Consider the following 15,997-nt stretch of genomic DNA (forward strand, 5'->3'; position numbering starts at 1 on the left):
CACCAGTGACTCTAGAGGCTGCTGGGGTTTCAGAAGAGCGTGGCTTCATGTTCTGCTGCTGTTATTTTAATGAAACCACACTATAATCAGCCTTAGTAGTTGACACTTATCCAACAGCAGCTGTACCAGAGAGGGTTGCAGCAGCGCCCAAGTCTTATCTGGTGACTAGACCAAAACAAGAAGCAAAGATTTGCTGTAAACCATCAAACTGTAAAATTTGCATTTCAGCTGTAAAGCTCCAGAAAGTGTTTCAGTTGCAGTGTTAAAGAGGCTTCTCACTAATCTGTTCAGCTATTCAGTTCTGTTGCAACAGATGGAAACGAGGCCCCCCTTCTTCAGGGTCAGAATTTATACTATTATGGTGAATAAGGCTCTTTTATGTTAAGGTTTCACTTTAGGGTTATTACCCCTATTGCTGCTATTTAACATTGTTGACAATGTTGAGTCCAAGGATTGAACTATTTGAAATTAATTGGATATGAAAGTGCCCAAATCTGTAATTAGTTTGTGTCCAGATTTGTAAACCATTGTTCTGTGTAGTCCTGAGGGCAGAGCCAGACTGATGTTATTGATCTCATGGAGTAGTCTTTTCCTTATTTAAAATATACTCTAAAATTTAGAATTGGAAACCTGTTGTATGTCATAAAAAGTGACACCTAACACACATCAGTCTTTCTGTTTTCTCAGCCTGCTGTTTGCAGTAAGCCTGATGACCACCATGGGAACTGGCTGGGACGCCCCACACATCATCAGAATGCCTGTCAGTGTTCAGGTTGGACACACAGCTTTCACCTGAGCAGGTTTCTGCTGGGGCCAAATCAAACCTGCATCAGACCTCACCCTAACCAACAGCCTGGGTGGGATATTACAGTTGCCAACCATATGTGGTCAATATTTTGGTTGTTGCTGGAATGTTATTCTACCAGATGATTTGCCAGGGAAACAACTGGTCTTTATTCTTTTAGAGGGAAAAAAGGTTTGACTGGTAAAATAGTGAAAATATTTATGAATATATTTATTCTTCTGAATTTTGGATTTGCACCCTGGTGAATGTGAAAGTTGGTTCCCTGCTCTCTCACTGTATTGTTGCACTGTTTGGCCTCAGATCCCTCCTCCTGACACACCATTGGTATGTAAATGCTGGGTAGCTTGTATCACACTGTCATGGTAAACTGATACTGCTACTTTTGTTTCGGTGCAGAACATCCAGATGAAGTGCGAAAACCTGAAAATACAATCAAATGGGAACATTGATGTTACAAAGTATCAGTTTTGAACTGTAGTATTAAGTATATTCTATAGAGGCCTCTGCAAACATGCACATACCCCCACCCCCGGCCCCCTTTCCCACTGCCTTTACTGTGGGTCAACCACAGGCTCACCATGCTCTCTCTGCTGATGGAGTCCTCACCACCACTATGAGGGGAAAACTGGAGAGGTGCGGCTCTGCTTTATTTACACTAGACATGCATTTTCTTAGGTTTGGCACTGGCCAGGATTTGAGGGATACACTGAGTTGTGGTGCTCAGGCAAAACCTTCATAACCAGACCTGTATAAAATGGTGAAAACAACTGGTGGCAGACTGATAATCCTCACTGTTGTAGGTCTTCATGGGCTGTTTTCATTTCAGACAGGTAATTTGCTTTAATACTCCAAAAGGAAGCTTTACTTTATGAACATAATTTTTATGGCAACTGGGGGAAAAAAAGCCTGAAGAGGAGTCAAATGAAAAATGTATGAATATGTCTGGTGGCAAGATTTTCACATTGTTTTGTCATTAAATTTTTTATTTGAATGGTTATATAATTGTATTTATTAAATGAGAAATTCATTGAAGAATAAAATGTCAATCTCTGAAGTATTGTTGTCTGCAACTGTAGCTTCAGACATTTTATCAGAAGTACCAGACAAATACACATCTTGTAGAACCTATGGAAAGATTTATGTGCTGTCATTGGAGCAATACTGCTGGTCTCTCACCATCGTCCTCTTCTGGAAGACCACTCTCCAGAAACAGCTGGCTCAGGGGCAAGTAAGGACATTTGATAATTATAAGATTCAAATGTGTGTCTGGAAACCTGTGGACACTGAATTTGAAAATCTCCAGATTTCTGAAACAGGGAATTGTGTAAAGAATAATATATAAATATATTATCAGAGTGTTTTTTTCACTTATTGCTCATGGTCCTTCTACTAAACATGATGGATCCAGCTGTTTCCCCAATATACTGTATGACAGCTGCAACTCCTACTGCTGATTGCTCATAATTACTCAATACTGTTGCAGAATGTGATGCAAAAAGGTGAGAGCCCTTGTGGAGGAACACTAGATTTGCACTGCTGATATTTAGAAAAGGATCAAATATAAAGTAAAGAGGCACTTCACTGATTAAGTATGCTGGCCCATACTAAAGTATAAAAGTCAGGATATTTCATCCTCTGTAGTTTCACATTTTGATCATTATATTTAAAATCTGTCTCTTGTGAGTCCCTCAGTTGTATGAAAATGCAATGCTAAATCTCACTGCAGGATACTTTTAAAATACTGACTCATAACAGTCAAATCCTGGAAAAATGATCAGTGACTTTGGGAAAAGTACACCAAGTTCTCCTGCTCCTAAAAGCAGTGAAATCCAGAATGCGGCTGTAGTCGCCTTAGGTTTAACAAATGGTTTCCAAATCTAACTGTGACTCAGAGCAGTGTTTGTTTTCTGCCCTACCATCTGGTTAATTACCATCACCTGGCATGCCAGGTGTAAATCACTCCCAGACTGTATGGTTAGAACAGAGAGCAGTGTGGCCCCCGAGTCCTGGAGCAACAGGGTGGAGAACCACCGGGTGCAGCATTTGTGGCTGTGCTGTGGAGTGGTCTCTAAATGACTAACGGTGCCCGTGGTGTTAGCTCAGCTTCAACCTGTTTTAATCATGACATGAGCATGTTGCTGCCAGGAAAACTTTGGATACGATTTTGACCCTTGCTCCTGCTTTGTTGCTTGTTTCTCAAAGTACTGACTATTAAATATTACTAGCAAAAGTGTGCAGAATATCTTTACATTAATGCAACCCAGAAAGGAAAGAGAGGTTCTGAGATGGAAAACTTAACCCACTACCTCATCTTCTAAGACCCCCCCAATCTCCTCTCCCTAACCACAACATACAGCATTGTGGCTTTAAGTGGCCTCCATTTTGTTGCAGCTCCAACAACATTACTTATTGCTCTCTCCCCTTCCAGACTCTGTCCCTCTGTCTCTCTCTGTTGATACTGTTAATGGGACAGCAGTCAAGTCCAGCTGGCACCAGTGTCACCCGTAAAGAGGGGTCTCTATGTTCTAGACGATGGAACTGAAACAGAAAGCAGGTCAGCTATTTATTGTGGCTCGATGGCCATCATGAATGGAACATTGTACCTATGAGAGACAACAGCCTCCTAAATCTCCTGGTCACTCCCACTTTGAAGAGGTCAGGGTCAGGGGAGCTGAATAAAGATAATTTAGAAAATGGGCCCCAGCACAGAGCTGCCTGTGTAACCCCCTGTTCCCTCTGCACACTCAGCTCCCCGAGGCTGCTCTGCTTATGTTTGTTTTGATTTTGCTCCCAGAATTGGGGTGGGGAGGTGGTGGGGTTTGAAGCAGGCAGGGTAGTTATGTTGGAGGACTTTAAGATGCATGGCAATGGTTAAGACAGATTGGACTAAAGAAAATCTAAGTCAACTACATGGAGTCGCTCTATACTGTAGCTGTAGGCCGCTTTGTTTCCCCAGTGTCTCCTGTTTTTATGACACAAAAAACAGTTGGAAGTGCTTGAGGATTCCTGTGGTTAACCAAAAATCAGGCAAAACTGTACGGTTCTCTGGAGATGTGGTGATTCTGTTGAAATTTGCCACCTGTTAAGTCAAGTAACAAATGTCTAAGTAGGTCTATTTTGTCACACAAGGCTCAGAACATCCAAACATCAGCCATGGAGACGTCTTTTTATCAAAGGATAGGTACGAGTTGACAATAGAGGAATACAGTATGTAACACCTCTGAACTACCTGATATCCTTTTGTTAAATTATTGATTATGCATAGTGACAGGAACAACTTTAATTCAGATTCTTCTGCCTTGTAAAATAGTAATAATAATAAAGATTTTTTTTCTTTGTGGTCTTTTTTTTACTCTTCCCACTACACTGTTGTGTGTGATTAGGGTTGCATTTTCAGAGCAGGTGTGCACCTCACACCCAGCAGCAATGCTAAATGATGCTTTACTGTTTGTTAATGACTAAATACTTATGTTAATATGATAGCCTCAAATGGCTGCTTGCTCTGTAACCGAGGTTCATTTAAGTTTTGGCCATTAGTCAAGTCTGTGAATACATGAAGACAAATGTGAGTGTGTACAGTACAGTGAACTCCTGATACCAGCTCAGCTGGATGAATGGACATGTTGTCATAGCTGTCTACTTACAGTACGGTGCTTTAGTTATAACTCCAGTCTAAAATGTAATTAGATTCCTGATTTGCCTTTCTGCTTCAATGAGGACTTAATGTGCAACCACTAGACACTTAAAATTCTTGAGGTCTCAGTTACTCTGACCTAATCTCTCAAATATTAGAGCGTGAACTGCGGCCACATGCAGTACTTACTGTGTTTACATTTGGCTTTTTCAAACAATGGCCTCTCTTTTTTGGCTTTCAAATTCAACATATAGCAGCCCACAATGTAACATCATATAAATCATTTAGGATTTCAGATCTAATGTAAAGAAATATTGCTGCATCCAAATCAAAGCTACCGAACAAAAAATAAACTTTGCTTAGAAAATGAATGACTAACTTTGTGGTGTAAAGTGCTGGTATACTGTGTGCACGTTTACATATTTTAACTTTATCTCTCGCTCTCTGTACAAATCACACCATTACACAGCTTTAGCTCATAAACATTTTATTATAAATCTACCCTCCAACATAAAAAACAGTACTCTGAGATGCTTCCTGCTATGTTTCCACAAGGTGAGATGAAAATTTTGAAAGTCTAAATCATGTCTGGTTTTGTGGGCAAAAAGCTGAGCTACATTTGTGGGTGTATATTGTATTAAGTCCATTTAAGGGACAGTTGGGACACTGACTTATTTTACTTCATATAATCAAAATATATACACATTCTTCATATTCTAGCTTCATAATTTAACATTTATCAACACTGGTCAAGACTTAAAAATATTAGTTTTGACACAATTTTCAAATGGCAAAGACAGTTTCATTACAAGAGATCAATACTAGCAAAAACATTGTTTTTACTTTCCCTTTTAATCAAACAGCTTTACATGGAACAGTGATGAAGTGGCCCTGAAAGACGGCTGCTTTGAATGTCTGGACTGTCATTGTGGACCTTCATCCTCATCATTAGCCCTGTTAGCTGCTCAGTACCTGTGCAGAGCATCTCCTTAAAAAGTACTTTCTAGTACAGAAGAACCTTGCTAGGCATTTGTGAAGTGAACTCAAGCTTGGTGTGGGCTTTTTCTGAATTCTGCAATGTTATTTAGAAACCACTTAGTGACAATCCTGTGTGTTAAAACATCTCTAAACATGGCCTAACACTCTGAAATTCTCTTTAGGAAACCTGTGTGACAAAATAATTAACATACCTTTCACCCACACGTCACCATTCATACCAGATTACTACACAGTATGTTGGTGTTGTTGTTGGCACACTGTTATGACGCTGCCATGTCCACTGATCGTGCTGCGGCAGCAGTCCTGTTCCACTGGAGGTTCAATAATGTAGAGCATGATGTCCTCAATATTAATCCGTAATACACGTACATCCTTTATCTAGGGAGCCTGTGAAAACTGATTGCGACAACTTACACTTAACTCACACAGTTTGTTTAAATTGTGTTCACCCATACATAACAAAACCAAGCAGTGTGAGACCAGAGAGGCCCCTTGTCATGAGCAGTGCTGTGGACAATCTCCAGGTATGACATGTTGAGCCGTATGTTAACACCAGCAGCTGGCAGCTTCTCCTGGGTTGTTGCTTCAGCAGTAATAAAGGCAGGGGTATTTTAAAGGCATGAGAGGAGGCAAGCAATAGGGAGGAAGCAAGGGGTGAGAGGGGGGTGTCTGGAAATGAGGGAGGGGCCCCAAACAGAGAGGCGAGAAAGGCACTTCAGTTAATTTAAGTACTTAATCTCTCACCCTTGCATATCTTCTGACTGTTCCCAAAAATATTTGAAGTGTGGTTGCTGCAACAATGCAGAGGCCCCTGAAATGGAGAGCAGAGCAAACAGAGACTGGATGGGTCCAATGGTTGTCTAAGGGCTTAATAAAGCCACATTCCAAGTGCCACTGAGACCAAACCAAACAAATAGCAGCTCTTTAAAAGGACACAAAATGGCAAGGACCTGCAACAAAGTGTAGTTTGGTTAATTTCTTGATGTCTTCACCTGAAGGTTTGACAATAGGCGCTCCCTCTACTGTACTTAGCACAAAATGAACGGTTCATACAAAGTACTGTAAGGTCACTCATGTAAAAATTTGAATCACAAATCAAAAGAGCAGTTTTCCGGAGTGAGATGTGCATGAAAAGAAATTACTATGCAAATACTACAGTTGTGAAAAGCCTACTCAAATCACTGCTCTGCTTTCTGTCACCATGCACCTAAACTAGGATAGCAGAGAGATCTGGGAGAGAAAGCACAGCTTTGCTTATCCAGCAGACCCGGGTTTGAATCCTGTGCCAGTACGATAATGCTGTCTGTGAGCATGTCACTAAACCCCTCTCAAATCCAGGAGTGACCTTGCACTCTTTGGCAGACCCACTGTGGGCCATGAGTCCAAAAAGCGTTCCATCTCAGTATAATACTCTTGCTAGAGGAAGAACCAGGAGCATCATGCAGCCAGATAACCTCTGGGAAGCAGAAGAATCGTCATCATACACATCCTCTCTGTCATTTTTAGGGTCATAGTCTTCATCCTCATAGATGTCATCCACATCAGACTGGTCTGAAACAACACTGTGGTCTCCTATTGAGCACAGTTTGCTCATGTTCTCCTTGACCACTTCACAGAAAGGTCTCTCTACCCCATCACACACACAGCGGTTCAACAGCATGCCATTTGGGATGAACAGCATCTGCTGAATGGTGGCTTTACACTTGGAGGAGCACTTCCTGCCATTGAACAGCTGCCCACAGTATGACAAGTAGGCCGTGAGAGAGGTGTGACAGCTGCTGTCTTCCTCGCAGCGCTGCCGAGCCTCCATGCACCCTATCCCCCCGGCATCGCTCGGATATCTGCGGGGGAGGCAGGGCTCTATGGCTCGCTTGGCGCTGAGACACTCCAGGTCCTGGGCGCAGTCGCAAGTCTCCAGGTCTGGCCCGCTGCGGGTGTGATTCAGCCTTATAAGCGCGTTGATGCAGTGGCTCGGACACTGCCTCCTCGTACCTCTGATGTTGCCTTCACACGCTGCTAGATACTGATTGTACGCAAGATCACATTCAGGTTCGTCGTGGCACCGAAGGAGCGCCTGCCAGCAAATCAGATGGGCATCTAAGGCCACTAGCACCCATGGGAGAAGTGCCAGGGCGCTGCACCAACATTTCATGCTTGGATGGAGTTCGGTGACGTGCACTTTCTCCACCAACACATTAGTACCAGGATTATCTGCGCACTGAATCTCCCAGACCGCAGTTCAGTTTTCCATACATGGAAAACTGCTTGGTTGTATTTTGCAACCAAACTGGTACAAACGCAGTCGATGCAGATGTGTTACAAATCATCCCCAAACTTCCTCGTTAGGTTTGCCTCCTCCTGGTCAGCTTCGCAACAGTGGAAGTCGGGATCTGATTCAGGGAAAGCACCACGCATGGCTGCAAAGAGAGAGCGCAGTAAAAGTCATTCCAAGAAGCATGTCCGTTCAGAAGTGGGGGATCATACTCCAAACTGCAGCTGGTGCCTGCTCCGTGCCACCGGTGCACATATGAAGTGCACTCTGTGACGTGCCGTAGTGCTACCCAAAGTTAACCACAGTTATTGTCCGCAATTCAGTTTTAACACTTGAACTCATCTTTCTTGCCATCGTTAGTTTCGACTCCCCTTCCCAGTTAGACCACTGTAAACACAGATCCACGCATTCCGATGCTGTTTTTAGTTGGAAGAGGTTTCTGTCTGTCGCATTTTATCCTGCTATATTCGTCTTTGTCCCTCTTCTTGTTGTTACGCTTCACGGTCGGCAAAGCATTTGCCCACATCTCCCCTCCTCCTATTGAAAAAAAGAAAGAAAGAAAAGTTTTCCTCCCCCTCTCTCCCTCCTTCCCTCTCTAATTTACAATCCTGTCCACCGATTGGTCGTCACAGAGGAGTCAGCCGTGGGACCTATTTCCAGGCCTATAGCAGCACAGCTCTGCGCGCAAATCCTCTCAGTATATGACAAGATCGACTGCGGGAAAAGGTTTATAATTTTCCTTGCATGAAACTCAGGATCTGTGTGGTCCCCTCTTTTCTTGTAGCAAAACACAAGTGAAGCTGAGGGGCTGCAAAACGCATTCTTTTGTAGAAGCTCACATCTGTAACTGCAGTGCTTTCAGGGCAGAAAAGCAAACAGGTTTCTTCACAGCAAACCTGTGTGATAACTGGCTAATCGTTTGGAAATTTCACTTTAAGGTTCATGATGTGTCTTGACGCTTTTTCCTCATCTTCTTCTCCTGTCTCTCATTTCTGCAGCGTTTTAAAGCCATGATTGATAGAAGAGAATTGGAGAGAATAGAATTTTCTGGCTCGTTTCACCCTAATTGTGTCAGATTGGCCATGCAGTGGCCCAGTGTCTTTCCAGGCTGATGATTGTTAACGCACTGCAGCCTGTCAATAGAGAGGGGTTTCAGCATCAATATATTTTACAGCTATCCCCCTTCACATCACACTTGAAAACTACCAATAGCTCGGGCTTTTCTGCCATTGAAATGGTAACTAACTTGATCCTTGTTTCTTTACAAAGCACTTTCAGTTCTGCCCTCAGCAAGAGGCTGTGCCAGTTTTACTCCAAATAGCCAAATGGATGCCCAGCCTACTATCTGTTCAAAACTATGAGAAATAGCTGCTTCTAGGAACCCCAGTAATGTCTTAAACATTCTGTCAGGGAAAGAATACACTATGTATGCATTAATATTTAGGCCCCTTGTACTGTATGTACAGCAGCTGGACAAATTAAATGCCAGAGTATAAATATTCCCAATACAACACCACAAATGAGTGTCTACAATCACTATAAAGTTCAATCAAACTCTGTCTTGTAGTCTCAACATTACAAATATCGCACTCTGTACTACTGTTTTGTAGGGCTGTACTGTATTATTTAGTTCATCCTTTATATAAGTGCACTGAAATACATATATGATCCAAACATGCATGTAGGCTTTTGCTACACACTGGTACATATGGATCACTTGAATGATTCTGTCTCTGCACTGGTGCCAGAGAACAAAACTGTTTTCCCCTATATGATATTAATTACATCTTTTAATTCTAATTGACAACAGCATCCCATCTGACCTGTAAATAATGATCAGTCAACATCATCTATCTGCAGCCTCCCTGTTGGAGAAAGCTGCAGCTGTGAGTGTGAGTTTGTCTCCATCTGGTGTTCATGTTGCTGCAGATTGAAGAATACTGAGAAATTATTAACATGTGGCTGTTCTGTGTAAAAATGACTCAAAAAACAAAAAGGAAGATCATTATCCTAAAAATCAGTTTACTGCAGTTAAAATTGCTGAAATACTTTAAGAGACAGAATGTTGGAGATACTGTGAATCAAAAAACAGCCAAAGAATGAACTGCGTGTCATGGCAGCCATTTCCTGAAAACATCAGTTGCACACAATGACAGCACATAAATTACATTAGTATATTATTGTTGTTATTATTAAATTATTAAGTCACACACACTCATACACAGAGTTTGCTGTATGGCTTCTCTTCCACCTATTAATTTAGTCTTATCATCAAACATGACTGTTAGGACTTATTGCAACTTTTCCCCTGCTTTGTATTATTGTAATGTTACAGATATATTGTTCTCAATAAGCACTTTAATCTTATCATTCAGGCTACAGCAAGGAAATTACCACTCTTTTTAGAGAAAACACTAAATATCTTATTGCCTGCAATTCCTCTAAGATAACCTGTGCACTCTTAATATGCAAAATAAAAAATGTTATAATCTTTTTTTTGGCAGTTGAACAATAGCAGGAATCAAAAAGGGAAAAAGCGAGATCAGTGTGACATCACCCTCAGCACCACTGCTACATAAGATCAACCACTGGCAAAATGTTTTGTATATGAATGTATCAATAACAACCAACAACATCCCCTCCTAATTCCTCCTAATGCCTTTTCCTCCATTTGCCTAGGAAACAACAGAGACAGAATACTGCAGAAAGCCCACGCTGACTGTGTGCTGTGTCACACAAATGACCATCACTCTCAGCAGCAGGACTGAGTTTTTACAGATACACAACTTGACATAATACATTGTCTAAAGAACATGAATCCACCAGCACAAAACAGCACCACTGACACGCAGGGGCCAGTGAGATGACATACAGGTCAAAGGTCATATGGCGGTTGATGACACTATGAGACTATGAAAACAGAGTGGGGGATGACCCGCTGCTGACAACAGAGAGGAACAGCAGATACACTTACATCTTATAGAACATAAATATTTGTATGTGGATTTATAGTTGGACATATACACACAGTTACACAGTTTGACATATTTGTGCCATTTCCTTTATGATGGGTCGAGTGTTTTTACTGAAGACTTTGGCATTTAATTTCTGAACCATTTCTATGTCTCTCCTCTGAGTGGCTTTCATTTTTTTATCCTCTGGATGCAGCACAGACAGCTTTACTCCCTATGTAACTGATACTGAAGCTAGGCTAAATTTAGGAATGCTGTTATTGTACACACTTTACTGTATATATGTACTTACAAAATGCAGCACATATATCCTGGCCTTAAGTACAACAGTACTTTTGACTGCTCAATAATAATTTTGTTGCTTTTAATACAACTACAAAATAAGAAAACAAACAACATGGCCTGTCTTTGCGAAGAGTAGCTTACAGATGTTAGAGCTCTAGAGACGACAACCTTGTATGAACATCCAAGGCACACTGAAGTACAGAAAAAGCCCCCAAAACAACTTTACAATGATATGACTAAGAAACGATTAAAAGTCAGGCTATGTAGCTCACAGGAAGACTTCCTCAGGACGGCAGTGTGCCAACATTAGTAAGCTACTCAGGGCAAAGATCAGCCTCATTTCTTTCTCTACATGAATATTGCCCATTTCAAAAGTTTGTGCTTTTTTATGTGGAACATAAACAACTCCACAAATGGCTTCTTCACCACCACATCATCAGATAACACACATGGTATCCTCACATGAGCCAGTGTTAGCCTTGTGTATATGTTTTCTAACCACACAGCTGATTTCACTAAGCAGGGTCACATGATACTGGATCTTGTCGCTGCTCATGTGAGGTACAGAGAGTGAGGGAGGCCAGGGGATGGATGGAGTAAAGGATTTAACAGACATGTATTTTTCAGAGGAGGAGTTGTTATAAAGACAGAAATAACCTCATTGGTTAAATCTCAGAACCGCAGAGTGCAAATGAGCTAATTTAAACAAAATCTATGAATGACATTCACGACTTTTATTATATTTGATGGTTAAACAGAAAGACTTAAAAAACTAGCTCACTTAGGTTAAAAAAGTTAGAATTATTTTCTTTCCTGTTAGTAAGATAAACCACAGAATATCAGCCTCCTCATTTCTTAATTTCATTAATTTCAGGGCATCTGTCTAACTCTGCACAGCTAGAAAAACTCTTATGTGGCTTTGCCAAGTGGCAATTCCACTAAAGCAACAAGAATATTTCTATCTCCAAAGCAGCTCTGCCACTGAAAAATGTTTGTATAACTCTAATCTCCAGGGACTTAGAGCAGGCCAGATCACATGAGACTGCATTTCTCCGTCTGCTTTTTGAGGTCTTCCAGTGTGGCCTGGGCTTTGTCTTTCAGCTGGTCGATGTCCACATTCTGGATGTTGGACAGCTGGCCCAGCACGGACTGCTTGTGCTCTTCTTCCTGGTTGTCTTCTGCAATCATCTTGGCCAGCTCTGTGGGCAGCACTACGTCATCCCCCGCCTGCTGGATCTGAGTCTCATCAAGCTCATTCTGAGGTTGGTACACAAGTTGGTAGATGCATTATAGACACTCAAGTACATGAAGGACATGTCCAGAGGCAGAGCAGAGATAAAGGACAACAACTTTAACACAAGATGTTCAAATCTTACCATTGCATGTTATTAGGCTGCAAAATAATCTTTACAAAAACAGAGATTCTGTTTTTAATTGAAGAATAGTCTACTGTTTATGTTTTGTTTGTTTTATTAAAGCAGTGCCAAATCAGTTTACCTTTGGTAGCCTGTACTTTTCCCGAAAATGACTTCTAACTGTGGCTCGCTCTGCTTTCTTCTGGGCAAAATGAGCTTCTCGTTCTCGTCTGCAAAAAAAGAGAAAAATAGTTTTCTGGCACAATGTCCAAGGTGTCAAATAAATTTAGATCATCTCAGCCTCCAACCAAAGCCAAACATGTCTTTTTAAAAAGACTCATGGTAATGCAAGGTCCGAATCCAGCTGGAGCCTTGTGATGCTGCACATGGCTGTGAAGAACTGGTTTTCTTCATTTTCAGATTCATTATGTGTGGTGCTTGCAGATAGCATTGTTATTTCCAAGCTTACCACAGATGAAAGCACATACACTTGATTAACAGCAGAATGATGGAAAAATACATTTTTCTAAAACAGAACCAGGAGGCCGTTGGATAAAAAGAAGGAAGAGATGTTCTGCTTTTGTTTAGAAGCACCGGGTGTGACGTAGCATCCTGTCAGTCCAACTGTCCTCAGGGATTTCAGTCCACTTGGAACTACTAGAGGTAACTTACTAACAGCAGACCCACCACGTTATATAGCTGTCAACCCAACATACATATTCTGGACTTAAGAGCTCCAGAGCTAACAGGGAGTTTCATGTCAGAGCAGCATGGAAACCTTCAACAGAGCTTAATTACTATTTCTACACATTGAGCAGCTTAAGCCAGTCTACAGTGCACCCAACTTTCCATATAAGGGTGGCATATTTTTTAATGAGTGTTTTGTTATTTGTCTGTTTAATAAACAATCCAGCCTACACTATGGGGTGCCACCAGCAGAGGGCAGACAGTAGGCTGATGGAACTGCTCTCTCCACTGAAGATCACTAGAATATTGATGGCTTCAGTGTGGTTCATAACTGTCCCTCTTAAACTGTTAAATTTGATGAAGTGCCTCTGACATCGTGAGCTAGTGACATAACATAATACATAACAAACTGGCTGTAAATACAGTTGTAAAAGACCACATTCGATCACAGTTAGTGAAATACAGTTGGTGCTTACAACAACATAAATGCTATAGATGATGCTCTTCAAAGAAAAGCTACAGTGGGGGGGGGTAACACTGTGTGCCTAAATTTAAGTGAGCAGCATAATGTGAAGACAAGGGACACAGGCATGGTTTGCAAAATGTTTGTACTCAGTGTGTCATGGGAAGGTCATTTGATGTGGCGATGCTGCATTCAGGGTGCTGTCTATGTCAGCCAGACTAAACATGAGCGGGCTAAACACCAAACAGCACATAGGCCCCCGCAATGCTTACTTGCAACCGCTGAGTAGAGTTTTGTGTCTTCCAATCTCAAGGGCATGAGATGACCAAGGCTGACCTGGGTGCTGAAGTTGATAAATGATCCTTCCCAACCCCTTCCCCCACCTTATTCAGCTTCAGTCTGAGCAGTATGGGCTTCTCAGTGATCTGTACTCATGTTTAGTACCCCTGACCAATAACTCACTTTTCCTGAAGGTCACATTGTGACAGCAGGGCATCTAGCATTTTGCCATGTTCCTGTAGAGTTCAGTCAATACTGGCACAGTTAAGACTTCGCTTCCCACTTGTCTACACATGATACTGTGAGACACTTGAAAATAAATTGTTCCCCAAGTGTGCTCTTATGTTATTTTAATATCTTCCTCTAAGCCAAGAGCAAATACCTACATTATGGAATTTCTCTAAAATATGGATATTTATTCCACATTCCATTTCTATGGTAATTTATTCCATGGCCCAGACTGTGAACACCTTATGTGGGATGTGGAGCGTCACAGTAATCACCAGTCAGTGGTGAGTTACTGTTTTCTGGGTGAACTGTTTGCCAGCCTGTTTGTAAGGCCTTATATTTTGCTCCAGTGGGCTCAGGAGATAAGAACAATGCTGAATATGTACATTTTGTAAATTATTAGCAACCATGAAAGGATGATGAAGGTGGGCCAAGGACGAAAAATCCCAAACTAATAAATATTAGTTCACGCTGTTGCTTGTTTGCACCTCTGATAAAATCCCAATTAGGGGCTCTGATTTGACCATTCTATTTACCGCATAGCCTAGTTCATTATTCCGCCGCACGCACAGCAATGGGAACATGTTTCGCCCCAGGCACCAATCTCATAGACGTTTCCGTGGAAGACTGATTCCAGGAATCCAACATTTAAAATGGCTCTAGATAATTTGCACAAGCTAAGAGACAGAGAGCTCCCTGTGCGAGAGGAGCAGCTGTGTGTTGAGCACTCATTATTGCATGACGCGTAAAAAAGCTCGTGGCGCGCTGAGAGCGCTTAGCTATTTACGCACAAAACACACTGTTTAAACACACCACGCTTTCACCGCTGTTCCGGCACAAACCATAAGTTTTCATTTTTCATCACTTTAAATTACAAGCTTCAATCAATGCCTTACTTTTCTTCCTCTAGCTGTTGCTCATATTGTTCAAATTCCTCTTGAGTCATCTTCGCAGCCCCTTCTGATTTCTCTCCTTCGGATTTCTCCTCAGTCAGTCCGCCTGTCAGATTCTTCAACTGTCCTCCCACCACGTGTTTTACCATGAAAGCCATGCCTGCGCCTCAGAGGGTCCTCTGTTTGGTCGACTAAGAAGTTGAAGGGTTGAAGCGCTCTGGGCAGGGCGGTGACGGCAGATAGGAATCCGTCGATTGACGCTTAAATCAGACGTCTTTAAGTGTTACACAAAGGCTCGAGTAGAGCAATCAAACCTGAAAAAGGACGAAATTATTCCACCGGCGTGTCGGAAGCTGGCAGCTTCAGCACCACTGGCCCTGGACAGCTCCGCGCCGTGAAGGATGGAGAGGAGCTGCTCAGTTATGAGTCAACAAGTTTGGCTGTGAACTCTACCAATCCCGAGACTCCGTCCGCAGCCACCACACCCTCCACCCAATCCCAGGCACCGCCGAATTGGGTGTGCGCTTGCATGGGTGCGCGTCGGCATCCTGGGCTGCACGGGATCCCGCGATTCGTCGTCAGAATATATCTCACTATAGAGTGTGAAAGGACTCCGGGGGAACAAACAACACGTGACCAGCCTCGTTGTCTCTTGCCTGTTTTGGTGCATGTGCTTCATTCAGGGTCATCGGCGCACTGGAACTTAAAACTCAGTTGGTCAACAGACAAAGAGCTTCCTAATTGCAAATTAATCAAACGGCACTCTGTGGACAAAAGGCATGAGATCGGTTTATTGGCCTAGTCGCATAGAAATGATGGGTGTTAGAATTAGTGAGTTGGTTTGACTAACACCAACAAACGTATTTCCATAAAATGAGAAGAGACAGAAATGAAAAAGCACAAAATGCATCTTTCACTCTAAGCAGATACTCATCCTTCATTTGTATTTAATGCCCTTATAAATATTTCTTGCCTCTAACATTTAGGAAGTGGAGCTAACATCCTATAATTATATATTTTGTTTCCAAGTGCATCACAATCTATTAGTAGCACACACAAGTAAGTTTATAATATAATATACAATAGTGTCTCAAGTTTTTCAAGCCTCCTATAGGATTTTCTGTG

The 15,997-nt window shown here is 42.0% G+C and overlaps 3 protein-coding genes across 3 annotated transcripts in view; 1 reads left to right on the forward strand and 2 right to left on the reverse strand.

The window, feature by feature from the left end:
- ulk3 (unc-51 like kinase 3) overlaps positions 1–2,009 on the forward strand; it is a 13,987-nt gene extending 11,978 nt beyond the window's left edge. Inside the window, exon 17 of the mRNA XM_020592423.1 lies at positions 688–2,009. Coding sequence (XP_020448079.1) covers positions 688–704 — 17 coding nt within the window. The 3' untranslated portion in view covers positions 705–2,009. The remainder of the gene's footprint in view (positions 1–687) is intronic.
- A 4,108-nt stretch (positions 2,010–6,117) lies between these two features.
- On the reverse strand, positions 6,118–9,214 carry LOC109955878 (growth arrest-specific protein 1). Its single transcript, XM_020592455.1, has one exon. The coding sequence runs from the start codon at positions 7,588–7,590 to the stop codon at positions 6,838–6,840; it is 753 nt and encodes a 250-aa protein (XP_020448111.1). The 5' UTR covers positions 7,591–9,214; the 3' UTR covers positions 6,118–6,837.
- A 566-nt stretch (positions 9,215–9,780) lies between these two features.
- Positions 9,781–15,406, reverse strand: cplx3b (complexin 3b). The gene is made up of 3 exons (XM_020592456.1): positions 14,876–15,406; positions 12,465–12,552; positions 9,781–12,224 (listed from the first exon to the last, which is right to left on the reverse strand). The coding sequence occupies exons 1-3, from the start codon at positions 15,028–15,030 to the stop codon at positions 12,000–12,002; spliced, it is 468 nt and encodes a 155-aa protein (XP_020448112.1). The 5' UTR covers positions 15,031–15,406; the 3' UTR covers positions 9,781–11,999.
- Positions 15,407–15,997: the final 591 nt, after the last annotated feature.

The sequence above is a fragment of the Monopterus albus genome, unplaced genomic scaffold (genome assembly GCF_001952655.1).
Source record: "Monopterus albus unplaced genomic scaffold, M_albus_1.0 scaffold17.1, whole genome shotgun sequence".
Lineage (NCBI taxonomy): Eukaryota > Metazoa > Chordata > Actinopteri > Synbranchiformes > Synbranchidae > Monopterus > Monopterus albus.

Excerpts from the sequence above, each read along its gene's own strand:
- LOC109955878 (XM_020592455.1), bottom strand. The coding sequence starts at position 7,590 with ATGAAATGTTGGTGCAGCGCCCTGGCACTTCTCCCATGGGTGCTAGTG.
- cplx3b (XM_020592456.1), bottom strand. The coding sequence starts at position 15,030 with ATGGCTTTCATGGTAAAACACGTGGTGGGAGGACAGTTGAAGAATCTG. Across the intron at positions 12,553-14,875 it reads CAACAGCTAGAGGAAGAAAA|ACGAGAACGAGAAGCTCATT; the intron begins GTAAGGCATTGA and ends CTTTTTTTGCAG. Across the intron at positions 12,225-12,464 it reads AAAAGTACAGGCTACCAAAG|AATGAGCTTGATGAGACTCA; the intron begins GTAAACTGATTT and ends TACCAACCTCAG.